Genomic DNA, 27,665 nt, shown 5'->3' with positions numbered 1-27,665 from the left:
TGAGGGTGGACACAAGCTGAGATCTAAGTAAAATTAAGAACATGTGTGCATTATTTCCCAAGTACAGCTAATATTTTATGCTCCCTAGTACTTGGATGCAAGATACAAACTGTTTCCTTATTTTTCTACACCAAAGTATAGCTGGCTCTGAACTCTTACTTATCAGGATGGGAAAATATAATCCTAGTTGCATAGAGGCCCGCATCCTTCTCAGAATTGTACTTGGGTATCAGAGCATTTAGGCAATCCTGAAATTTGGGGGAAGATTCTCTGTCTTCGACCTATCCAAGTTGACAGTAAGATGCTCATTACCCAAAATGATATGGCCCATTAAAAGATGACAGCCCACAGGGTGCCTGGGTGGCTCAGTCCGTTGAGCGTCTGACTTCAGCTCAGGTCATGATCTCGCGGTTCGTGGGTTCGAGCCCCACGTCAGAGCCTGCTTCGGATTCTGTGTCTCCCTCTCTCTCTCTCTGCCCCTCCCCAGCTCATGCCATGTATCTCTCTGTCTCTCAAAAATAAATAAACAATAAAAAAAAAGTTGACAGCCCATAGCATCCCCTTCCTCCATGCCCAGCCCAGCCATAGAGACCCCACTCATCCCAAAACCCCCATGATGCTTAGGGTTTGAACCCCAGGGCTCCAACGCCACACTTAAATCAGAGGCGCTGCCCATCCTGGAGTGCTGATGACTGGCCAGGCACTGGTTCCTGCCACTCTTGTGACCACCACAGCCACCAAGGAGAGTTCTCTGCGGTCCCTGCTTCTTTGTGACTCCAGCCCAGGCTATCCAAATCCTGAAAAGAGCTATGTGATAGGTTAAGCCTAGATCGCAGGTTCACACCTTAGCTGCAAGGGAGGCTGGGGAAAAAAGCGTCTGCTTCTATAGCATCTAAACTGTGAGGCAGGTTTTCCTTCTCAGTGAGACACATAAAGTCGGGAATCCCCCGAACAGGAAATAAGAACAGCAAATGTCTACCCAGTTTCAGCCTGTGGATCTTGGGGAAACCCCTTGTCTTCTCTTAGCCTCAGCTTCCTCAACCAAAAATAAGGATAATAATACGTACTTCACAGGGTGAAAGTCCAGGAGACAAAGACAAACCTGAGGGATATGCCTGCCCCCTCCCCCCCCCCCCCCCCCGCCCCGCCGTCTCGTGGGTATGGCAAGATTGGGAAAAAGAAGACTGGATACCAGGAGAGAGTTGAACCCATAAGGAGCACAGCTAGAGGTGATTATGTTTTGATCATCAGGGCAAGGAACTAAGCTGAAATGCCCATTAAAAATGGGTATGGTGGGGCGCCTGGGTGGCTTAGTCGGTTGAGTGTCTGACTTTCGCTCAGGTCAGGATCTCGCGGTTCGTGTGTTCGAGCCCTGCATGAGACTCTGTGCTGACAGCTCAGAGCCTGGAACCGGCTTTGGATTCTGGGTCTCCCTCTCTCTCTGCCCCTCCCTCCCTCTCAAAAATAAATACACATTTCAAAAAAATTCTTTAATAAAGAAATAATTAAATAAAAATGGGTATGGTCCAGGGGCACCTGGCCAGTTCAGTTGGCAAAACATGTGATGCTTTACCTAGGGGTTGGGAGTTCAAGCCCCAGGTTGGGTGTAGAACCCACTAAAAAAATTTTTTTTATGAAACAAATAAAAGTGGGAATGGTCCAGAAGTTATTCCATTCCAACAGTTATCAGTGAGCAAAGAGGATTCTAGAAAGCGTCAGACTTGGGGCGCCTGGGTGGCGCAGTCGGTTAAGCGTCCGACTTCAGCCAGGTCACGATCTCGCGGTCCGTGAGTTCGAGCCCCGCGTCGGGCTCTGGGCTGATGGCTCAGAGCCTGGAGCCTGTTTCCGATTCTGTGTCTCCCTCTCTCTCTGCCCCTCCCCCGTTCATGCTCTGTCTCTCTCTGTCCCAAAAATAAATAAATGTTAAAAAAAAAAAATTAAAAAAAAAAAAAAAAAGAAAGCGTCAGACTTAAAGAAAGGAAAAAGAGAAAGAAACAGATGCTCTAAAGTGGGACACACTGTGCATAGGAGCCAGGAGAGAGGAAAGTCAAAAGATGGGCAGAGGTCATCTTGCCCTAAATCAGAACCCAGTAACACCTTGAACTTTTCACTGAGAGCTCCAAGTCACCTGATCCTCCCACATGCCAGCAGGCTGGCCGGTCACCAAGTCACATAGTCGTGAGTACAGTAAGAGTAAATAATTAAATCTCTGTGTCTTTGCGTTTTGTGACTAAGTTCTCTCCATGTGAAAAATAAACCTAATGCGATTTTTCCCCATAATCGTGGGCCTCTTCTCATGTTCCAGATACAGAAATAAGTAACAAGTGGTTATGAAATATGGTTCCAAGAAGAACATTAATACGCTTGTTAACTGGTATTTTTTAAATCTCTGCAATAATTTGAGCCCCAAAATAACAAGAAAACTATAATTACACACAATGAGTGTATATATGTACGTGCATATGTGTTTAAAAAAAACTCCCTACATAATTCTTTGTTACCATATGTTTATACGCCATAGTGATAATATACACAAACTCTATATTACATATGTACACATATATACATAAATAAATACATGTACATACATGCATATATATATATATATATATACACACACATACAAACTACAAATTTTATTTTATTTTATTTTTCAAGTTTTATTTAAGTAATCTCTACCCCCAATGCGGGGCTCAAATCCACGACCCCGAGATCAAAATTAGCGCGCTCTTCCTACTGAGTCAGCCAGGTGCTCCTAAATTTTACTTTTTTTTTTCCGGTGGGTGGAGGCTGTCTTTATTTTTTTAAGATTGTATTTATGGGGCGCCTGGGTGGTTCAGTTGGTTAGGCAATCTCCTTCGGCTCAGGTCATGATCTTGCTGCCTGTGGGTTCGAGACCCACATTGGGCTCCGTGCTGACAGCTGGGAGCCTGGAACTTGCTTCAGATTCTGTGTCTCCTTCTCTCTCTGCCCCATCCCCACTCATGCTCTGTCTGTCTGTCTGTCTCTCTCTCTCTCTCAAAAATAAATAAACATTAAAAAAAATTTTTTTTAAACTATTTTATTTTTAAGGGGCGTCTGGGTGGTTCCGTCGGTTAAGTGTTCAGTTCTTGATTTCGGCTCAGGTCATGATCTCATGGTCATGAGATCGAGCCCCAGGTTGGGCTCCTCACTGGGTGTGAAGCTTAAGATTCTCTCTCCCTCTCTCTCTCTCTCTGCCCCTCCCCTGCTCGTGCACTCTCTCTCAAAATAAATAAACATTTTTTAAAAATCACTGATGTATAGTATATAAATTAAACCTCAATAAAGCTGTTTTTAAAAACCACCCTGCAGGAGATTTGAAAGCAAACTACAAATCAGCAGAATATATTTGCCATGAAGATAACTGGAACAGAAGCGTCCTCACAGTAAAAAGAACTCCTCAAAATCCTAAGATAAACCTTTATATCCCAATGGGGAAATGGGCAAAAGAAGAAACAGAAATAAATAAGCGGTCAATGAACGTGAGAAAAACCATCTTCGCTAGCAATCAAATAAACATGGTTTTAAGCAGTAGAAGTTTTGGGGCGCCTGGCTGGCTCAGTCGGAAGAGCGTGCTACTCTTGATCTTGAGGTCCTGAGTTCGAACTCCACGTTGGGTGTAAAGATGACTTAAATAAGCTTTTTTAAAAATGTTTAAAAGAAAGGGAAGTAAAAGTTTTCATTTCTAAAAATGGCAACTTCTTTTTTAAGGTTCTGTCCAGCACTGGAGAGGGTGGCTGGCCCAGGCTGAGAAACCTGGGTTTCCTAGGCATCACCTCCCTTCGTAACCAGGGCTGAATTAAGTCCTCCTGCTCATGTCCCGGGTCGCCCTAAATTTACATCTGTCATGCCTTCTTGTTACTGGTTACATGACTGTATCACCCAGTTAGATTTCAAAGCCCTAAGAACTGTAGCTTATTCTTCAGATACATCCCAGTGTATCCCAGCAGCACAGAGTATAAACCCCACACATATTTATTGTAAGTTTCTTGAATGAATAAGGAGGGTGAATTGGTAGAATCTTTCCAAAGCGTATTTTGATCATATATATTAAGTTCTTAAAATTCATATTCTTTGACCCACCAAGTCAACACTTAGGAATGTGTCCCAACCAAAATGTACAAAACGTTGGATATGCAATGACATTCCTCTCGCGGTGAGTTTTTTTTTATTTAAAAAAATTTTTTTTAACGTATATTTATTTTTGAGACAGAGAGAGACAGAGCATGAACAGGGAAGGGGCAGAGAGAGACGGAGACACAGAATCGGAAGCAGGCTCCAGGCTCTGAGCCATCAGCCCAGAGCCCGACACGGAGCTCGAACTCACGGACCGCGAGATCGTGACCTGAGCTGAAGTCCGACGCTTAACCGACTGAGCCACCCAGGCGCCCCACTCGCGGTGAGTTTTAATAATGAAAATTTGGGGGGCGGGTAAATGCAAAGATCCAGCATTTTACTGAATGATTAAAGTCTTTTCTATTTTTATAGCCTGGTGTTTTTCTTTAATGTGGGGAAATACACATCATATAACAATTTACCATGTTAACCATTTTAAAGTACATCAGTAGGAAGAGGTGGGGTTATTATTGTCCCACCATGGGGGTCGGGAGGAATATGTGTGGAACCCAGGTGATCTAGTTAGATCCCTCTGGACATCCCTTAACAGTTGTACTGTGAAGGGACAAGTGCTGTCACCCTGGCCTGAGAAAGGCATGGTGACCAGGAGCTCAGACCGCCACTGGGCATGCGTCAGGACTTGCAGAAGCGCTAGTGAGGAAGAGGAGGAGGAGGAAGACAGAGTAGGAGTACCAGCTGTGGCCTAAGACCAGCTGCAGCTACAGGGGCTATTGTCCATCACAATAGCCTCCCTCTTCTGAGTTTTCCTCTTAGTAAGAGGCACTCATGGGACCCATAACGGAGCTGCTCCTCAGTAATGCACAGAGAAGGGGATCTGCCTGGAGCAAGGCTTGAACTTTGACCGCCGTGGAAGCATGCCACTTACATCTCCCATCAGGGGTGACTCTACCCCCCCAAAGGCTGTACTCAGCCTGCGGTCTCGGCCACAGAGCCTTCAGGATCCACTGCAACATTTGAGCCGAGGCCATGCTCTTCCCAGGCAGACCCAACCAAAGACTGAGCACAGTGGGGATCCTAGGGCCCGGCCGTTTCTGTCCAACAAAGGACCCCTCAAGGGGTGATGAGTTGGTAAAACTTTCTCAGAGCTGCGCTGCAGTATGAGGTTCTTCCTAATCGATCTTTCTCCTTCCGCCTCTCCTTTCACAGGGTGAGATCCGGTCTGAAGACCTTCCCTGCCCTCTCTTACTCCCTTCCCCCCTTTTTATTTCACAGACATTAACACCAAGTAATCTCTTGCATTTCTCACCCATCTTGGTATCTTCTTCCTGGAGGACACAACAGATAACCTAACCTAGCAATTCCATTTCTAGATATTTACTCATGAGAACTGAAAACACACACACACACACACACACAAACATATATATATGTGTGTGTGTGTGTGTGTGTGTATATATATATGTGTGTGTGTGTGTGTGTGTGTGTGTATATATATATATGTATATATGTATATATATACACACACACACACACACACACATATATATATGTTTGTGTGTGTGTGTGTGTGTGTGTTTTCAGTTCTCATGAGTAAATATGTATATATGTATATGTATAAATAAATATGTATATATGTATATGTATAAATAAATATGTATAAATATATATATATGTATATATGTATATATATATATATATATACACACACACACACATATATAAAGACCTGTGCACAGATGTTCATGGAAGTTTCATTCATAATGGCCAGAAATAATCCAAATGTCCAGCAATTGGTGAATGGATAAACAAATTATAATACAGCCATGTGTGTTAGGGTTCTCCAGAGAAATAGAACCACTAGGATATGGGTGTTTATTTATCCATTCATTCATTCTTTTGTTCATTCATATAGAGAGACTTATTGTATGGAATTGGCTCACCTGATTACAGAGACTGAGAAGTCTCAAAATCTGCAATTAGCAAACTGGAGACCTACAAGAGCCAATGTTATAAGTTCCAATCTAAGAGCCCAAGAAGACAAATGTCCTAGCTCAATCAGACAGGGAGGCAAAATTTCCTTTCATCCAATTTTTTGTTCTATTTCAGTCTTGCATTGAGTGGATAAAGGCCCGTCCACATTAGGGAGGACAATCTGCTTTACTCAGTCTATGGGATTCAAATGTTGGATGAGATCATCCAAAAACACCTTCATAGACACACCCAGAATAATGTTTGATCAAATGTCTGGCATCCCATGGCCCAGTCAAGTTGACTGTTTGCTTACTTTGTGTGTTTCGAACAACCTCTGACTATAGTCCGCGACACTCATAAAATAAGTACATAACTATAAACAAGTCGGCAACAGCCTTTAGGACTTGGCCTATCCTATCTCTGGGATTGGATAGTTACTGTTGAGCAGTTTAGCTGACATAGACTAATCTGATCAAAATTGAGACACATGAATTACGAACAATATAAAACTAACCTGAAATTCAATTTTACAAATACCGTGTACTTTGCTGTACCCCTTGAACCCCTTGAAAACACAGGAGGTACTTAAATTATCTTTTATCCTGTAAGCCTTATATATTGTCAGAGAGCATCACAGTGTCTCAAAGTCTCGGTTTCTTCATCTATATAATGGTCAGAATCATAATACCTCCCTCAAATGAAGCCTTTTATCATGTTGACAAAATCCTTTCTTTCCCTTGTCCTTACAGACTCTGATTTTGTAGACAGTAACAATGGTTAGCCTCCCTTGAGGAAAAGGTTGGCTATGAGACTCAGTTCTGGCCAATTAAGTATAAGTGGGAATTGCTCGAACAGGTTTAACAAAAGTACCTTGGGTGTTGGGGGTGGGTGGTGACTTAGCTAGCATATGCCTTTTGAACTTTGTCCTTTCCTTTTTTTTCCTGGGATATAGACTTGATGCTTACAGCTCCAGCAGCCATCTTGTGACCATGCAGCAATTTGAGTACAGAAGCCAGTACTGGGGTTAATGGAGAAGAAAGAAAGAAGGAGGAGCCTGCATATCTCAAAGCTGCCATACCAGTCCTGGACTCCCTATTTCTGACTTGTAATTATACAAAAAAATAAGTATATAAGTGAAACTCCTAATTTGTTTAGCCCACTCTGTAAATCTGCTTCCCCATCAAAAAATGGAAAGGATAATAGTAATGTAGCCTGTAAGTTTAGTGTGAGGATTAAATGGGTTCATATATGTGACTCTAAAAAACATATAATTGAAACCATAAACTACCCAGGAATAAATCTAACCAAAGAGGTGAAAATCTATACACTGAAAACTATAGAAAGCTTATGAAAGAAATTGAAGAAGACACAAGGAAATGGAAAAAGATTCCATGCTCCTGGATAGGAAGAATAAATATTGTCAAAATGTTGATACTACCCAAAGCAATCTACATATTCAACACAATCACTATCAAAGTAACACCAGCATTCTTCACAGAGCTAGAACAAATAATCCTGAAATTTGTATGGAACCAGAAAAGACCCCGAATAGCCAAAGCAATCTTGAAAAAGAAAACCAAAGCAGGAGGCATCACAATCCCAGACTCCAAGCTATACTAAAAAGCTGTAATCATCAAGACAGTATGGTACTGGCACAAGAACAGACACTCAGATCAATGGAATAGAATACAGAACCCAGAAATGGACCCACAAATGGATGGCCAACTAATCTTCGACAAAGCAGGAAAGAATATCCAATGGAATAAAGACAGCCTCTTCAGCCAGTGGTGCTGGGAAAACTGGACAGCGACATGCAGAAGAATGAACCTGGACCACTTTCTTACACCAGACACAAAAATAAACTCAAAATGGATGAAAGACTTCAATGTAAGACAGGAAGCCATCAAAATCCTCGAGGAGAAAGCGGGCAAAAACCTCTTTGACCTTGGCCGCAGCAACTTCTTACTCAACACGTCTCTGGAGGGAAACAAAAGCAAAAATGAACTACTGGGACCTCATCAAAATAAAAAGCTTCTGCAAGCGAAGGAAACAATCAGCAAAACTAAAAGTCAACCGACAGAATTGGAGAAGATATTTGCAAATGACATATCAGATAAAGGGTTAGTATCCAAAATCTACAAAGAACTTATCAAACTCAACACTCAAAAAACAAATAATCCAGTGAAGAAATGGGCAAAAGACATGAATAGACACTTCTCCAAAGAAGACATCCAGATGGCCAACCAACACATGAAAAAACGCTCAACATCACTCATCATCAGAGGAATACAAATCAAAACCACAATGAGATACCACCTTGCACCTGTCAGAATGGCTAATATTAACAACTCAGGCAATAACAGATGTTGGTGAGGATGCAGAGAAAGAGGATCTCTTTTGCGTTGTTTGTGGGAATACAGGCTGGTGTAGCCACTCTAGAAAACAGTATGGAGGTTCCTCAAAAAACTAAAAATAGAACTACCCTAGGACCCAGCAATTGCACTACTAGGCATTTATCCAAGGGATACAGGTCTGCTGTTTCGAAGGGACACAGGCACCCCCATGTTTATAGCAGCACTATCAACAATAGCCAAAATATGGAAAGAGCCCAAATGTCCATCTATGGATGAATGGATAAAGAAGATGTGGGATATATATTACAATGGAGTATTACTCGGCAACCAAAAAGAATGAAATCTTGCCATTTGCAACTACGTGGATGGAACTGGGGGGTATTATGCTAAGTGAAATTAGTCAGAGAAAGACAAAAATCATATGGCTTCACTCATATGAGGACTTTAAGAGACAAAACAGATGAGCATATGGGAAGGGGAACAAAAAGAATATAAAAACAGGGAGGGGGACAAAACAGAAGAGACTCATAAATATGGAGAACAAACTGAGGGTTGCTGGAGGGATTGTGGGAGGGGGGATGGACTAAATGGGTAAAGGGCATTAAGGAATCTACTCCTGAAATCATTGCTTCACTACATGCTAACTAACTTGGATGTAAATTTTTAAAAATAAAGTTAAACAATAAAAAAAACATATAATTGAAAATCATGAATTAAATGGCTGCTAAAACTGTAACATTCTACTATGTGAGTTTTTTTCTTTGCTTTTCTGTGAGAAAAGTGCCTGGCATTGAAGTGCTCAATAAGTGTTAGCTATCATCATCAAGATTATTTCAGGCTTCTGTTACCGGCAATTGAACCCAATTTATACTTGCTACAGCAGCTATTAAAAACTGTATTTATTAAAACTATTTAATGGCCAGGGAAGATATTCTTTATAATCTATCTGGTGGAAAAAAAAAAAAAACCCATGTTATGAAACTATACAGTATGACTCCAATTTTAACAATTAGATACATGCATAGAATGCATAAAAGTGTTAATAGTAATGAATTCTGAGTTGTAGGATCACAGGTGATATTTGTTTTCATTTTTAATACTTTTTTAAGTTTATTTATTTTATTTTTAGAGAGAGAGACAGAGAGAATCCTAAGCAGGCTCCACACTGCCAGCACAGAGCCCGAACTCTGTGCTGTGGGGCTCGAACTCAGGAACCACGAGATCATGACCTGAGCCGAAACCAATAATCGGACACTTAACCGACTGGAGCCACCCAGGTGCCCTGTTTTCTTTATAGTAAAGAAATTATTTTGGAAATTTAAAAAAAAATTTTTTTAATGTTTATTTATTTTTGAGAGACAGAGAGTATGAGCAGGGGAAGGGCAGAGAGAGGGGGAGACACAGAATCTGAAGCAGGCTCCAGGCTCCGAGCTGTTAGTGCAGAGCCCAATGTGGGGCTCGAACCCATGAACCTCGAGATCACGACTTGAGCTGAAGTTGGACACTCAACCGACTGAGCCCCCCAGGCGCCCCTCGGAAATTTTTTAAATACATGCTGGACACTTATAACTACAAAAAATGTTATTTTAAGATATTAAAATGAGGCCAAGATATACCAAGTAATTTTTTCTTACCTTAAGCAAATTCAAGGTAGCAACCTATGTGCTAATAGATTATCTAAGGAATATGATGAACACATGTGCATATTCACAGTGTCTTCACCCTCAGAGCAGAACTAGTGAGAGCCAGAGGTTATAAGAACCTGAACACAAGTAAATCGATAATGTGTGCATAATGCGTGTGCTCCAAAATTCCCAACCCACAAATAAGGAATGTTTAAATCTTCCTCAGTCTGGGGAACTTGGTCTGTTGCCTACTCATTAGTGAGAAGGCTTATAGGAAAATCAGGCATGTCTTATGAAATAAATTTAAAAAGCATGCTTCTAATTGACTGTTTGCCCATGGAGACAGAGGCCCAGTGCCAAGCACTGCCTGTGACAATCATCTGAATTCAACGGTTATCCCAGTAAAGTTAATCTTGATATATTGACTCAAGGTTTGGGTTCTGCTGATGCAGACAGGCTCATCATTCCAAGGCCTTAGCACCTGGATTTTGCGTTTGTGAGTCTCCCTCTAGCAAATAGCACAACTCACTCAGGCATGACGTCTGTGCTACGGCCCGTAAATCAAGAAAGAGCAGTCTCAGGATCAAGGAAATTCATAGCTGTATTATTGTACGTTTTGGTCTTCTTTGTGTGGTTCTGAGAATACTACCCAAGGAAAGTGGTTTTCTGACATAAATCCCAATAAAACATAATTTCCTCAAGAAGCAGCACAGTGCTGACAGACCATTTTCCGAGATTAACGTTTGGTCTTCGGAAAAATGACCAGTCCTGGTATTGTGTGCTCGGAGTGAAATGTGGTGCTTTTATGGCAAACCGTCCACCTCAAGCTCCTGCTGGCTGAAAGACACTGGCTTTCTCTGCTTTTCCCAACAGCATCTTTTTTGAGGCTCTGGGATTCTAAAACACAAAAGATCAAAGGGGCACTTGGTATGTGAAGCCGAAAGCAATTCCAGTTAGTAAATACTTACACCTCACCTGCTCCTATTATTTCTCAAACATTATGAGTAATGACAGTAATGGCTAACATTTAGAACAGCCTTCATGGGCATATGCCACCTGTGCAGTTACACAGGGCACCACACTCAAAACAACCTTGCACTTGGGGGCGCCCGGGGGGCTCAGTCGGTTAAGCATCTGACTTCGGCTCAGGTCACGATCTCACAGTTTGTGGGTTCAAGCCCTGCGTCGGGCTCTGTGCTGACCGCTCAGAGCCTGCATCCTGCTTGGGATTCTGTCTCCTCCTCTCTCTCTCTGCCCCTCCCCCACTCGTGCTCTATCTCCATCTCTCGCTCAAAAAATGAATACATTAAAAAAAAAAAAAAAAAACAACCCTGCACTTGGCTTAGTGCTCCGCTATTGTCTGTCATCTTAATAATTTTTGAATATTTTTTTCTCTACTCTTTCTTTCTTTTTATTTTTTTTTTTTTTAAATTTTTTTTTTTTTTAACCTTTTATTTATTTTTGAGACAGAGAGAGACAGAGCATGAACGGGGGAGGGGCAGAGAGAGAGGGAGACACAGAATCGGAAGCAGGCTCCAGGCTCCGAGCCATCAGCCCAGAGCCCGACGCGGGGCTCGAACTCACGGACCGCGAGATCGTGACCTGAGCCGAAGTCGGACGCTCAACCGACTGAGCCACCCAGGCACCCCTCTTTCTTTCTTTTTAGAGAGAGAGAGAGAGAGAGAGAGAGAGAGTGTGTGTGTGTGTGTGTGTGTGTGCGTGCACACGAGCGAGGGAGAAGGGCAGAGGAAGACAGAGAGAATCGTAAGCAGGCTCCACAGTCAGCATGGAGCCTGATGAGGGGCTCAATCCCTTGACCTTGGGATCACCACCTGAGCCAAAATCAAGCATCAGATGCTCAATGAGCCGAGCCAGCCAGGCACCCCTTGTTTTGTTTTCTATGAAAACGTTAAGTTCCATGTTTTTCAGCCCTGAACTTCCAGCATCTAGCACAATGTCTGACACATAATGCGTAATTAATAAGTGTTTTAACAAACTGTGTCCAAAGCTTCTTGGAAAACGTAAGTGCAGGAAAATAATAGCTCTGCTACAGAGCAGAGCCGACCATCACCACCCTTGTCACGTAACTGCTTTGGATTGAAGCAAAAATAATGCTTTTATTGCCTTTTATAAAATAAAAGTTCATATAATCAAACAGTACTTGAGTTCCTGCTATCTGTTTGACATTATGCTACATGCCAGAGGCATTTTAATAAGTGATCCCTCATCTCCAAAAATTGAGTCTGATAGAGCAGGGAGTGGTTCTCAATGTCTGGTAGGGGTCCCCAGGACCCTTTCAAGGGATCAGAACTATAGTAAACAGTATTTATCTTTTTCATTTGCACAGTCTTTCACAAGCAGAGAGCGGAGCTTCCCAGGGGCCACGGGATGCGTGATGAAGGGCAGTGGGCTGTGTGCTTGTGTGTTAATGCGCCCTAAAATTTCCTCTGTTTTAAATTCTAGTTCAGTAGGGGCGCCTGGGTGGCTCAGTCTGTTAAGCGTCCCACTTCGGCTCAGGTCATGATCTCACGGTCTGTGAGTTCGAGCCCCGCATCGGGCTCTGTGCTGACTGCTCAGAGCCTGGAGCCTGTTTCAGATTCTGTGTCTCCCTCTCTCTCTGACCCTCCCCCGTTCATGCTCTCTGTCTCAAAAATAAATAAACGTTAAAAAAAATAAATAAATTCTAGTTCAGTAAATATAAGTTAACTGTAACCCACACAAACAAAACCCTTTGGGGTCTTCCATAATTTTTAAGGGCGTAAAGAGATTCTGAGACCAAAAAGTTGAAAGGACTATTGCGACACAGGCCGTTAGCAACAAGGGCTAGCTGTGGATGACAACGGAGACTAAAATGTGAGGTTTGCGGTCCAATCAAAAGGTTGAGAAGGGCCTTTGATCAAGAGGCAACAGGGTGGGCAGGTGGAAGAAGGGTGTGAGAAGGGTGTGAGCGAGGGGCAGCCCTGGCACAGGCCCTCTGGGAGTGCACCCATGGCGTGCTCAAAGCCCTGGAGAGGCAGGCCCACCTCCTCTCAAGGACACACACTTCCTTCCCTTTCATACTCAATATGAGCGGCTGATCAGCAGTCTAATAAAAGCCAGGGCATTACTTGGACCAGACAGGAAACCGTATGGCAGTCTCTCTCAAGTCTAAGGTTTAAAACTCCGTCTAAGTTGGCAATAACTGTAAAGTTTGGCGTAGGGGTTAAAACGTCTGTTTCCTGACTTGGGGTGGAGAGGGGAAGGAAAGGAGAAACCGCTGCAAGGCAGAAAAGGGCGGGAAAATAAAGCACCAAAGAAAGAAAGAGCGGGCTTGGGGGAGGGGAAAGACACAGCTCAAGAAGCCAATGAATGAGACCGAGGCTGCCGCACGTACCCTAGCCGCCCGCCTGCGCAGGCGTACGTCGGGTGATCTCGCGGGAAAGAACCGTTGCCGGTCCAGGCGTTGCGCCCAGGTTGGGGGGGGGGGGGGGGGTGGAGGCGGGAGTGAAGTCTCGCGAGAAGAGGAGGTTTCGTAGCGGAGCCCTCTGGCTGAGCGTCTGAGGATCCGCCGCCGGATCCGCGGACGGTTTAGTGAGCCCGTTAGTGCCCCTGCCGAGACTCACGTCGCCGTCATGTCCCGCTACCTGCGCCCCCCCAACACGTCTCTGTTCGTAAGGAACGTGGCCGACGATACCAGGTATGTACGAGGAGGTACTCCGGGCCTAGCCCGGGAGGCCGCAGGCGCTTGGGGAGGACCCGTGCGGCGGCGGCGGCGCGCTGGGCCGGGGGAGGGGAAGCGCGAAGATGGCGGGTCCCGCGCGGGCTTTCGGGCCCAACTAGGCCGCGTCGCCGGCTCAACCGCCTCGTGGGAGCGAGGGCGGCGCCCCTGGTCCTCCCAGGCAGCCGCCGGGAACGCGGACCGCGTGGCGCGAGTTCGGTGCCCCTCCCCCTCCGCAGCTCGGCCTCTCTTCCTCCCCGCTTCCTTTCGGCGCGTCCAGCCCCCGCCGCGGCCGAACATCCGCTCCCCATGGATTTGAAGTTCACGTTCCTTGGGGTACACGCCCCCTCGGCCCAGAGATTTTTTTTTTTCCCCCGTAGTTAAAAAATCGCAGCGAAATAACGGGATCGGGGGAGGGGCGTTATGGCGAAGCATTCGGTACCCCTTTTTTGTCGTGTTACGTTTGTGATTTTTTAAAACATTGGAGATGTTTAGAGAAAGAGAATGTCGAAAATTGGGAGGTAAAATTATTCCAGTTGACCTTGCGAACTAGCTCTTCTCATTTCCCGGAAATATAACTGGTCACCCTTCGAGAAGTGAGGTTTAGGAAGCATCTACCATTTGGGCCTTGATAAGCTAAATTGGATTAATCCAGTCCGTGCCTTTGTTCTCACCAATTCCCTTAATTGCTTGTAGTTGCCGTCAGAATTTTTTGGAACAGATCTTATCACAAGGAGAGACTGCGTTTTCACAATCACTCTGACACCCCCCACCCCCAGAAGTCAGTTTTATTTTGGTAGCCTTGTGATTTACATTATTCTGTCCTAACTTTAAGTAGGAAAGTAAGCAGTATTCTAGCGTCCAGAAAAATTCTTCCTTAGGTCATTTTGACCTTTATTATTTAAGGAGTTACATATATTTTTGTGCCTTTTATTTTTCCAACTTTTGTCTACCTCCTAGTAAGTGTCTAACCCTGTCTCTATAATTTTGGGGATGAAAGTGATTGGTATTTTTCAGACTACTAATGTTGGTTTGATAGTGTTAAAAAAAAAACAAAACACTGATACTTAATACAACTTAATGTTACTGTACCCTCTACGAAAAATTAAAAGATGTGGTTAGAAACAATAGGTAAACTGTGACCAAGTTTCCTTAGATGTGTTTTCCTGTTATAATGTAAAATAGTAATGGGTTTTATTACAAACTGCATTATCTTCCAGAATCTTGGATCTTAGCTTTCCTTTGTTTTTTGTATGTTCTTAAAGTTGGCTCTTGATGTTGAGATTTAGAAAGCTTGTCTGTTTCAGGTAACCCAGGGATACATCACAGTCCCTTTCGTTAAATGACAGATTACAGAAAGTTATCTATTTCTTACAGAGACATTCTTTTAAGGGAGTGAACATAAAAATTGGGGGTCTTTTTATGATGTTTTAGGTCCGAAGATTTACGACGAGAATTTGGTCGTTATGGTCCTATAGTTGATGTGTATGTTCCACTTGATTTCTACACGCGTCGTCCAAGAGGATTTGCTTATGTTCAATATCCTTTCTTCAGATGGCTGATTAGTGAGGGGTGTTGAAGTTTGAAATTCAAGTTTATGTAAGAGGTAACATCTAAAAAGTAGTTTACTTTTGTCCTCTAATAATAAATGTTTTGTCTTCAAATTTTTGAAAATTAATTATGACTCACACATTGCTCTTAATTATTTCTTAAAGTTAATCCAAAAATAATAAAATATTTAAATTCCCATTCATGCTGCTGAAACTCAAATCAATGATTATAATATGTGATTTAAATTTGAATACACTCTGGTTGCTACCACCTTTAATGTAAGTCAAAAGTTAATATGTTCTTGTGCTTAGCAATTAAAGTTTGGTATTGTCTGTTAATTTGAATCACTTGATCAAAAACAAATTGTATAACAATGAGGTAAACTTCTTTAATATTGTCCCCTAATTTGCTGTCCTCTGTTGTTACCTCAGAGAATGTAAAGCTGTACAGTTATGGCGACCCCAAAGAGAAAGCATGAAAGAACCTTTAGAGTAGAATTCAACACTTAAGGCAAGTAGACAAGCCAAAGACCTCTTAAGGATCAGGCTTGAAGAGAAGGGAGAGTTTGGGAAAAGAAAAAATAAAGAAAAGCTGGAAGAAGGACAAGCCTAATGGGAGACAAAGCCTCGCTTTATCTACAAAAGGGGGAAAAGGTTGTTTTTCAAAGTTAAAGATAAAGCCATCTGTCATATTTGGCCAAGCATCTCATGACAAGTCCTTCTGACAAGCACTTAAAGAGTTAAAGGTCAAGATGAAGTTGAATGATGGCCAAGATTAAAGGAGTCATACCTGATGTATCCTACAGAATAACTATTTTCCTTTTTTTTTTTTTTTTTTTTTTTTTTTTTTTTTAATGTTTGTAAGCAGTTAATTTTCAAAACTATTCTGGTTTGGTCTAGTGACAAAACCTGTAACTTGATTTATGTGGGCCTTTGATGTTGTGATTGTGGTCTTGTATAAATGCACTTTCTCTTAGATTGTCAAGTTAAAGTGTATCAGGATGTAATGTTGTTAAGCTTAAATTCAGCATATTTTTGTTTTGGGCCATATGGTCAGATGCTATAGGGTAATAGGCAATGCTCTTTGGAGTAGCATGAGGTTCTAGGGTCAGGCTAACTCCACAGAGCTGTGCTTAAAGGGAGACAGGTGCTTGCACTGGGACCTCCTTAGAAACAACTCTGGTGGTCTTGTAAGGTCAAATCCACTGGAGATACTACCTGTTTAGAGATTTTAAAGTGGCTGCTATGGGCACACACATACTCTTGACTTCTAAACTTAGCTCTGTGAAGTCTGCTGGTCCTGCACTGCTTTAGCACATAGGATCAGTTGGCTCTGAGTGGATTGCAGAAGGCCTTATCCCTGCTATAGGTACCTAATCAGGACCTATGGGAAGTCATTCCCTGACCCAGAGTTTTAGGTGACATTACTTCCTTCAGTGAGACAGCAAGGGTTTGGGCTGTGGGTGTCAGACTAGGAAAAGTTCTTCCTGTTAAATTCATTGGGTCTCTTGAAACTTAGCAGGGGCCCTAGTGAGACTTAGGGGAAATGCTGAAAGCTGCTATTTCTACAAAGCTAATGATCAAGGACAGTTGGGGGGATTGGTTGCAAAGTTCTGTTACAGAGAGGATAAGAGCTATATTTGGCTTGGTTTTTTGTTTGTCTATTTTTAAAAGGCGATGCTTTCTGGCTTACAATGCTGACCTGCTTTTACTTGGTTTGGGGTGGCCTGGGAACCAGGATCAACACTAGTTTGCCTCAAGAGTATGTGATACTTGAGCTAGAAGAGAGTTGTCATCTAAAGGAGGATCATGTATTTTATATACACAAAGTCTTTCTATGGTCTTAAAATAGTTAAAAAGAAGTAGGTCTCAGGATTTTGGAAAGATCCCAAGTACAGATTTCTCTATACCTAGCATCAGAGTGATATTTGACACTTCCCAATTAGGCTTCTCTTTTGTATATAGTAAAACTTTGCCATGGTTGATTCAGCTCAGGATTCTGTTTTTGCAGGTAGACCCAAAGAATGATTTAGATTTACTCTCAATAATTTTTACACCTTTTAATTTTATCCTTTAGAAAGTAATTGTATTCTGCATCCTGGGGTAATAAATAAAGTGGTATACATGTTAAGCCAGCTTTTTAATATTTTAGAGCCCAAATGCATTAACCTTGACAGGTGTTGAATTATAATAGTACTCAAGGTTCTGAACTCCCTATCAACCTTTTTCGTTTCTTGTTGAAAGTCCTATGACTTAGACTTGGGAAAACCTCTCCTCCTTTAACATATACATAATATATTCGGGAAGAGAGACCTGGGAACGGGCAATGGTCCTTAATTCCTTTCAGAATGAAAAATAGGAAATCTGGTGAGGTAGACGTTTTAGTACTTGAAATAAACAGATATTAGTATCAGTCTTGGAGAGAGTATGTCTCATCAGCACTGTTTTTTAATCAGCCTAAGATCTACACTCTTTGTCTCTCAAGTTTGAGAAATATAAATGGACACGTTAGAATAGTAATTTTTAGGATAGAATGAAAATCTACACTCCAACTTAACCTAGGTCCCTTTCCAGAGCTTTTATATCAAACACTGCTCTGATTTGCTTGGCTTCCGTCAGAATGGTGGTTTTAGGAAAGGAGCTAAATTTGGACAGAATAACTTTGTAAAGCCAAGAGTTGTCATAGTACTATTGCTGACAAGGAGGGAAGAGGGCAAGGCAGCTTCTCCAGTCAGGGTACCAGCAGTTCCTGGGTCAGGTTTATAAATGTTACCTTGAAGTTTCTCAGGTTGAAAACCAGTCCCAAATTCACTTCTTTGCAGTAAGCTATATGTCTAGTATTATGGTTAGGGCTTTTCAGTCCAGGAATCTTTAGAAATGGTCTGTTATTTCTTGACCGCATGCTTTTATAGTCTTTGCATGGGTGTAATATGCTTTTGGTGTAGCGATGTCTTGACGATTGATTGATTGATTCTATCTGATATCCTCAAATGGATAGCATACCAATCTTTCCTGTATAGTATAAGGGAGACAGCTATGTGAAATAATAGTGTTAGATATATCTGAGAAAAACAGCAAAATAAATTTGAAGTTAATTCTTTTGTAAGGTAAGGTATATTATGCTTGCTTACACAAGAACTATTGGCATTTTCTTTTTTTCTTTGAAACAAAAACATGAAAAGCAGTTTTGGTTTTATTTTAAGAAATTTTTGTTTTAGCATACAACAGAAGTGACATTTGTTTTTCTTTTTTGTTTTCTAAAACTTAAAACTCAGGAAAATTTTTTTGATAGGATTACTTGGTAGTTCAGCTATAACAGATCTTATTTTAATAATTTTATATGTTCACATGTGTTTTCAAATGTATGCTGTAGGAAATCACAAATGCTTTAATGCTGTCAAGTATCTGTAGCTGAATTAACCAACCTAAGTTAAGTGAGATCTGGATGATTTTCTAGAATAATGTTGAGAGATTGTGAAATACTCCAGACTTACCAACTGAATGTTCACTCGTTATCAAAGTATGCAAAACTTCCCAAGCCCCTTAACATTTAGCACATTTGAGGATGTACGTGATGCCGAAGACGCTTTACATAATTTGGACAGAAAATGGATTTGTGGACGCCAAATTGAAATACAGTTTGCACAGGGGGATCGGAAGAGTAAGTACCCTTATGCCTATTATACGTATAATACGTCATTTTTAAAACAGTGCTTTGATGTTTCTTATTGGAAGTATTTGCAGTTTGTCTTATTTAAAATCTAAAAAGATCTTGAAAAGATAGAGTAACTCAGATACTTTGCAGAAAGGTAGAATGTGAAAATCAGAATGACAGAAATTGGACTCTGGCATGGTTAATATTCTGGGGATGGAATTAAAAGGGAAATAATTTGGAAGGTATTAGGTCTTTTCAGCCATTTCTCTTCTTACAGATTTTCAAGGTATAATGGGTATTGTTGTTTATTTATTTATTTTTAATGTTAATTTTATTTTTGTAACAAAGAGAGCACAAGCAGGGTAGGGGCAGAGAGAGAGGGAGACACAGAATCCGAAACAGGCTGTGTGTCATCTGTGCTGACAGCTCAAAGCCTGTTGTGGGGCTTGAACCTATGAACCATGAAATCATGACCTGAGCCGAAGTCGGACACTTAACCGACTGATACACCAGCACCCTGGTATAATTGGGTATTTGTGTAGGTGTGTGGCTGTGGAAATGAACAGATAGAATTAAACAGATGATTACGGAATTACTAGAATCCGTTTTATATTAGTATGTGGTTTTATTATGCAGGCATGTACTAGGTGTTAGCTGCATGCTAATGAGGCTGGAGTACAGGCTTCAGAGTCAGGTAGACCAGGGTTTAAATTTTGGCTCAACCATTTTGTTACCTTAGGCAAGATAGTAAAAAAGATGAAGGTGCCTGGGTGGCTCAGTTGGTTAAGTGTCTGCCTTTGACTTTGGGGCTCTCTGCGCCGCCCCCCCCCCCCCCAAATAAACGTTGAAAAAAAAATTGTTTTAAGTTAGAGGTGAAAATAGCTGCTGGAGAGAGGAGCACTCGGACACAGGCTATAATTCTCTGGCTCTTGGGTTGGGTGATGGGTCCTTCAGTATTTACTGTGTTATTAAACGCACATATGCATTTAGTATCCGTTTCATAGAATTGAATGAGATAACATAGGAATTTGAGGACTGTCCAGGGGTGTGGGTGGGTCTAAGGCATCCAATAAATGTTCACTCTTTTCTACTTTTGTTGTGATCTCAGAACCCTATATCCATATGTTACTGCATTTTGATGCTAAAGCATTGTCCATAGGTTACCAATAAGTATTTTGTCGTTGTTAATTGTGTTTCTAATAAATGAAAAACACGCAAAATAATTCCAAATTAGTATATGGTTCAAAGTCATTTTGTATTTTAATTTGGAATTTTTTTTAAATATGGTAAATTTCCTCAATTTTGAAATAGTTGGCATATTTTTATTTTATTTTATTTTATTTTTTTAACGTTTATTTTTGAGACAGAGAGAGACAGAGCATGAATGGGGGAGGGCCAGAGAGAGGGAGACACAGAATCTGAAACAGGCTCCAGGCTCTGAGCTGTCAGCACAGAGCCCGATGCGGGGCTCGAACTCACGGACCCGGAGATCATGACCTGAGCCGAAGTCGGCTGCTTAACCGACTGAGCCACCCAGGCGCCCCAGTTGGCATATTTTTAGACAAGCTAGATGGTGAAAGGTCTCTGAAAGAAAATAGTTGGGAAGATATTTGAGAGTATCATTTTTAACCTAAAACAGTATTCTTATAGACTTCCTTGGAAACAAATACCTTTTCCAAGATTAATAGTCTCACATTTAACCTTGACACAGATTGGGGGTATAAGGGAAGAGAATGCAGACATTTTCCCTATAATTTGAAGACTTAAAATACTAGGTTAGGTTTCAAATATCTCTGTTTTCTAAATCTCCGTTCTGTGTATTTCATAGCTCCAAATCAAATGAAAGCCAAGGAAGGGAGGAATGTGTACAGTTCTTCACGCTATGATGATTATGACAGATACAGACGTTCTAGAAGCCGAAGTTATGAAAGAAGAAGATCAAGAAGCCGGTCCTTTGATTACAACTATAGAAGATCTTATAGTCCTAGAAAGTAAGTTTGATGTGTAGTACAGTAATCTGTCAGAAAAGATTTGTTAGCTTTTAATTTTTTTTATCTTTTTGTACACTTTAATTATATACATTGTATGCTTCATTGAGACTAAAATTATTTTAGTGCTTTATTTTAAAAGTTTTATGGTTCAGTTTTTTTAATTAGAAACTTGAGAAGAGTGTAAATAGACATTTGTCACTGTTTGCTTTTTCTGATGTACTTTTTAGCAGTAGACCGGCTGGAAGACCACGGCGTAGCAGAAGCCATTCCGACAATGATAGGTAAATAACTTTGCTTTGAAAACGACTTCTACATTTTTCAATTTCAGAGTGAACTTTTGCTCTAAAAATAACAAATTTGATTAACATAGAATCTAATTTTTACTCTAATTGTATCTCTCCTCTGTTTTGAAAGATTCAAACACCGAAATCGATCTTTTTCAAGATCTAAATCCAATTCAAGATCACGGTCCAAGTCCCAGCCCAAGAAAGAAATGAAGGCTAAATCACGTTCTAGGTCTGCATCTCACACCAAAACTAGAGGCACCTCTAAAACAGATTCCAAAACACATTATAAGTCTGGCTCAAGATATGAAAAGGAATCAAGGAAAAAAGAACCACCTAGATCCAAATCTCAGTCAAGATCACAATCTAGGTCTAGGTCAAAATCTAGATCAAGGTCTTGGACTAGTCCTAAGTCCAGTGGCCACTGATAGTATAAACCTTGATATTTTTAGGCATGTATCATTCATTTACTCATAGTTTGGTTTACTTAAATTATCAGGAATACAATGTTGCAATGATGCTTAAAAAAACACTTGTCAGTTTTCCCTGTACCAGGCAAATGGTTATAATTAAAATGATATGCTGTTGAGAAGCCACTCTTAAGAGTCCAGTTTGTTTAATGTTATGGGCAGCTACCAATTTGTGGTGTCTCTGTATATTTTTGTAAAGATTCTCATTTTTTATGCTTGAAGTATTGGTGAAAAGATGTTGGTTGACCATAATTTGCAACATTGTCTTATTAAAAATAAACTTTCATATCCATATTTGGTAGAACTGTTAACCTAGAAATGTAGCTTGCTAATAAGATAGAATGATACAAAAGTGAGTTGTAGCCACAGTACAACACTGACTGATCAGACACATTTAGGTTCAGGGTGGACCTTTTTGTCTTGTTGAGATGTTTAGGCCCGTGATAATAATAGTTAATTTATGACAGCGTGGAATAGTTCTTTTGTTAACCCCACTGTCTTGGGGAATGATGCCAACTGGGTTAAGTAGGATTTGGGGGACGATTGAGTGTTTTGACCGAAACATGGAGCCTTCACTGCTTTTTTCTGTTTTCTATGAAGAGTTGGAACATATAAACACGGGAAGAACTCAAACCTTAAAATTTGAGCAGGACAATGATGGCAGAAATAATTTCAAGGGAAAAAAAATGCTCTCATGTAGTTACTCTAAACTTTAAGGAGCATTGTTGGTCGTATTGCTTAGTTTTCTTACTGCTGTTAAAAAAAAGCAGCAAGTAAATTGTTTCAAAGTAGGTTTTGTTTATGCATATGCATAGTGTAAAACTGAATTTTGATGCTTCTAGCACTCGGTCTGTGCGTTTGTATCAAAATTTGCCTGCTACTTTATGAAGGAGGCTTGTTCTTCACACTTCAGTTTATTTCATGTGAGGCAAGTTGAAGGAGAACACTCCCACTCTAGGTGATTCTGTGGTGCCATGAAATTTAAAATATTTTGGAAAAAGAATTTTCAGTAGGAATCTCATCTCTTTGAGTTTGATTATCAATGTAGTACCTGGCAGTACCTGACTAAAACAAAACAAAACAACAAAAAAAACCAATACCCTAACCATTTATAATTTTTAGCATTTCTCTGAGAGATCTTTTGGGGACAATAAAAGGGACATGTCCAGTCTCATTTCAGAATAAAAGCTAGCATCTTTAAAATTTTAGATTGCTTGCTTGCAGGTATAAGTAAATATTGTGGGGAAACGATTCCTTTTAGAGGATTACTTTTTTTGATTTTGGTTTTAGTAATATAGGCCTTGCCTGTAAAGAACAAAAGATGGTTTTTAAATACTGTTTGTGGAATGTGTTTAAAGGATTGATTCTAGAACCTTTGTATATTTGATAGTATTTCTAACTTTCATTTCTTTACTGTTTGCAGTTAATGTTCATGTTCTGCTATGCAATCATTTATATGCACGTTTCTTTAATTTTTTAGATTTTCCTGGATGTATAGTTTAAACAACAAAAAGTCTATTTAAAACTGTAGCAGTAGTTTGCAGTTCTAGCAAAGAGGAAAGTTGTGGGGTTAAACTTTGTATTTTCTTTCTTATAGAAGCTTCTAAAAAGGTATTTTTATATGTTCTTTTTAACAAATATTGTGTACAACCTTTAAAACATCAATGTTTGGATCAAAACAAGACCCAGCTTATTTTCTGCTTGCTGTAAATTAAGCAAACATGCTATAATAAAAACAAAATGAAGGAAATAATGATTAACTGGAATTATTATAGTTTTGAATGAGATTCTAAAATAACAGTGGAAACAATCCTTTGTAGATTTAGGAATATTTTTAATCACAGTGTTGCACTAGGCACAACTAACTTTTACTTTGGAAATGATAGAACTTGCCAGAAAGGTACATCTTTTATATACTACTTAAAAATTCCTTATGTAATGTCAAAGTTGTTTCATGATTGCTTATTAAGCCCCTTGGGTTAAATAACTTAGAGATTATTGGTAGTATTAAGTATTAAAATGAAATTTGAGTCAGCTAAATTGTAAGTTTATATTTTCATTATTGAATGGACCAATAATTCTGCTCTTCCTTGTCCTAAACAAGATGCGTTGGGCCTTATATTAATGGCTTGATTTTAAATATGTTTGCATTGAATGTCAGTGAGCAGTTAGTATACTAAGTGATAACCACGTTGGGGAACTGATTTAGGTGTTTTATGGTTTGAGTTCTAGCTACTTATAATGACAACGATAGCCAATACTTAGCATTTATGATGTGCCAGACACGCTACTAAAAATTTTGTGTTAACTCATTTATTTTTCACAAAACCCTTTGAGAAAGATATTGATTTACCCCATATCGTAGATAAGGAAATCGAGATACAAAGAAAAGGCTGTAAAAAAGGCAGATCGAAGCTTTGAGCCCAGGCCTGGTCCTTCGTGACTTTTTTTTCTTTTTGATGGACTGTAATTTGAGAGAGATAGATTGAGGAGGTGGATAGCCCATTGAAACTGTTCTCAGTCTTTGTGTAGAAATAGAAGGCCTGATGATTTCATTTTTATTTATTTGTGTCACTTAAAATGACTCACATGGTTTCCTTTAGAACTTTTTGTTACTCCTAAAGTGACCTACCTAATGAGCTTCAGAAGGACTAAATTATAGTTGAACCCAGGATAGGATCCTGCTCATAGTTGATGAGGATCCTTACACAGTGCTTTAATTTTGGGCTACTTAGTTCCACAGTTCTGGAGTATCCACTGTGTGTCTGGCACTGTTGTCACTATTAGAGTAGATCATATCAAGACGCAGTGAGGACTGACACTTCACCTCTCTTTTTACTTAAGATCTCTCTGCATTTTGTTCTGTTTTGTTTTGTTTTGAAGCCAAGTAAGCAAGAAGAAAAATGACAGATAATGCTTCAGTGAGAAAGGGAAGGTGCTACATAGAGTATGAGCTGTTAAGTTTACAACCCAGGGAAAAGACCTGGGAACTATTGTACTATTCTCTTGCAAATTTGGCCCAGTAAGCTGCTACATCCAGTTCAACTAACAAAATCCTGTATACCACAGAGAAGAATAAAGAAAACCAAACTGACAAACATCCTTCTTTTATTTAAGACCAAACTGCAGCTGGAATACCCAGTACAGTTCTGCTTACTACACTTCAAGAAAGATCTGAGAAAGCGGAAAAAGAACCAAAGAAGGGCAGTTCAAGCGACCAAAGGGTGGGTGGAAGGTGCTGCAGTATGAATACTGTACGAATATTTTGACTCTGGTCTGAAAAGATAAAAGAATGTTATCGAAACTACATGGAATAATTGAAGTCCCTTCAAGTTTGAAAGTAAGCATTTTAGGACAAATAAAAAGAAATTCAACTTTGTACTTGTGGAAACTAATCCCTAAATCTGAATAGGTTTATATTGATTCGTGGGTAACAGGTCCATAATAAACTATTGGAAACTAGGATGTTTGAATATCAAGGAAGACAGCCATAGTCTCTTACAGTGCCTCTATTGGTCTGTCTCAAACTGAATTGGGTGAGAAAAGGTATGGTCCAATATAAACTTTTTCTTGGTTATCTCTTAAAGTCAGTTCCATTTTCGCTATTGGCAAATCTTGCCTTTGTTTATTCCAGTGCCAGTGTTTTTCTGCTTAATGGTTTGCTTTGTTGGCATCTGAGTTTATTTACTTGTATGCCATGTGCAGTTTACATCTTACACTCTCTTTTCCAGATAAATTCCAATTAGAATACTTGACATCTAGCTAAGAGGGTCCATCTCTTCTCACCTCTGTCCTAAGTCAGTATATTCAGCAAACATTTATTTACTGAGCCCTTACTGTGGGCAAAAATTGTCCTGGGTAATCGGGGAGAAAAATAGAGAAAATTGACTTAATAAATACCTACTGAGCACAATCTAGTCAATCATTACAGTATGGCCTCATTGTTTTGAGGTGTATTTTTCGTAACGATATTTTACACCATTCATATCTTAATGTAATTATAAAACCCAGAATACTATCAATGATCATTTTGTGGTTATCTGCCATTTAAAAGTATCCAGTATTTCTGTTTGCATCCCATTAATACAAATAATGAAAAAATGATGTTTTAATCTGTAATAAACTGATTCATTGTGCAGTGACTGTAATATACTAGAGTTATATTAAATTGTTAACTCTGCCTCCTCAAACACACATTAGGAAATAATCCCAAAAATAAGTAACTTTGCATTAGATCTAAAGGAGACTCTGGGTGCTATAATTAGATTATTTTGAGGCAGACAGAGAGCTGTTATCCCAACTGATTTAGTGTGTTCTGTAATTGAGAAAATGTTCACCAGATTATACTTTTTAGTGATTTACTTGTACATTTTATAGGGGACATGTTCTGTGTATAGTGAATAAATAACTTTTATAGTATCACAAAAATGTTTTGGATTCCTTAGTTCCTTATTAGGATATTAAGTTTGTTTATACATTGATTCTTCCATCACTCATACTTGATTTTTGTCATTTCTGCCACATATTTTAAGTTGTTCGTGTGAAGTTCTTCATCTAAAAGTATGGAAGTGTTTAAGCCTTTACAAAAAAAAAAATTTGAAAGTTGCAGAATATACATAACGGTTGGAGATATGAAATGTAGGTATTTTTATCCGTTTGATTAAAAAATTTTTTTTCAAACTTGCCTAAGATCACACAGCAAGTGGCAGATCCTGTGTTAGAGTTAACGGTTTTTTTATTTGGTTCCTGTTTTGTGCCTTTTTTTTTAATCAAATGGAAGATTTTTTATAACTTACTAAAATTAATATAATGGAATCTAGAGTTCATGCAGAGGGAAGATTTAATAGATTTATGAAAAAGATTTAATATCAAAAAGTATTTTCTTTGTACTTTGTGGATGAAAAAGAGGTTAAATGTAACCCAAGATCTCAAGCTATTGTGACTCAGGCTCTCCATCCTGGCTTTCCAAATTTCAGTCGCATTGTATTGCATTTTGACCATATTCTTGTTTACAAAATCCTGAGATACTTTGAAAGGAGGCTGTGATTTGAGACAGCACAATGATAGTGGAGGAATAATCTTAATGGCATTTCTACCAGGTCAGAGCTTTTAGGAACAAACTGTTGTCATTGATAAATGAAGTAAGCAACCTGTTTTCGTTCAACTATTGACATAGTTACTATAGAAAAATTTCCTTCTCCAGGGTTTTTGTCTCTGCCCCTTCCTCCAACAGTGTTGGTTATTATGTTTATTGCATTGTGTTTCTGTGTATTCCTAACGGCTGTTTCACCCTTATTAAAGTGGGAATATCTTTATTTGGAATAAAAAGCAAGGCATGTAAATTCCTTTCATTGATAATTGACAGAGTAGTTTGTAAAGAAGTAAAAGGCCTTTGTGTCTAGTTTTTGTAGATCCACATCTCTTTTGAATGCTAGAGAGTGAAATAAACAACTGGTCTAGGAGCCAAACAATTTGGGGTTTCCCCCCCCTTCTCTTTTCCTTAGGTTTAACTCTGCCCCCCAGGTTTGTGGCTGGGTGGGCTTTCCTCATTTGAGTAGGAGGCTTGAGAGATGTACTTTGTCCCTCCTGTTTTGCAAAGTAATTGCCAATGAGAATGCAATTAAAGAAACCAGAAAACTTACCCAAACCTTCAGTTTTTTTTCCACTTTGTGCTTGCTTTTGGGAAGAATAGAACTTAACCAACCAGAAATTAGATGTAAGGATAGGTTACAGTTATTCTATCATACTATACACTGCCATCAAAAAGATGACGACAAATTTAAACATGAACATTGACTGACTTAAGATTCACGCTATGGCTGACTTCAGCCTTAGAGGATAGGTTGTTTCTAAAACAACTTTTTAGTTCTCACAACTACAATGGTTAGGGAATTTCTGTCACTATAATTCCTGTAGGCTAACCAAAACTATTAGTACCTCTCTGGGATGTGCGATGTTGAAATCATTAAC

At 39.9% G+C, this 27,665-nt stretch overlaps 1 protein-coding gene across 6 annotated transcripts; it reads left to right on the top strand.

Annotated features, from left to right (window-relative positions):
• Positions 1 to 13,524: 13,524 nt before the first annotated feature.
• On the top strand, positions 13,525 to 27,336 carry SRSF10 (serine and arginine rich splicing factor 10). Of its 6 annotated transcripts, none has more exons than XM_086716032.1 (6): positions 13,525 to 13,724; positions 15,180 to 15,286; positions 18,855 to 18,956; positions 20,779 to 20,941; positions 21,172 to 21,222; positions 24,813 to 27,336. In XM_086716032.1, the coding sequence occupies exons 1-6, from the start codon at positions 13,660 to 13,662 to the stop codon at positions 24,871 to 24,873; spliced, it is 549 nt and encodes a 182-aa protein (XP_086572158.1). In that variant the 5' UTR covers positions 13,525 to 13,659; the 3' UTR covers positions 24,874 to 27,336. The 6 variants fall into 6 exon arrangements, with proteins under 6 accessions (XP_086572158.1, XP_086572155.1, XP_086572159.1 ...); XM_086716029.1 differs by lacking the exon at positions 24,813 to 27,336 and adding an exon at positions 21,356 to 23,735; XM_086716028.1 differs by lacking the exon at positions 24,813 to 27,336 and adding an exon at positions 21,356 to 23,735 and having other exon boundaries at positions 13,526 to 13,724; positions 21,169 to 21,222.
• The last annotated feature ends 329 nt before the right edge of the window (positions 27,337 to 27,665 follow it).

Source organism: Puma concolor, chromosome C1 (assembly GCF_028749965.1).
Source record: "Puma concolor isolate L17-30 chromosome C1, mPumCon1.1.hap2, whole genome shotgun sequence".
NCBI lineage: Eukaryota > Metazoa > Chordata > Mammalia > Carnivora > Felidae > Puma > Puma concolor.
Note: the sequence above shows the minus strand (reverse complement) of the source record. Positions and strands in the feature narration are given on the sequence as shown.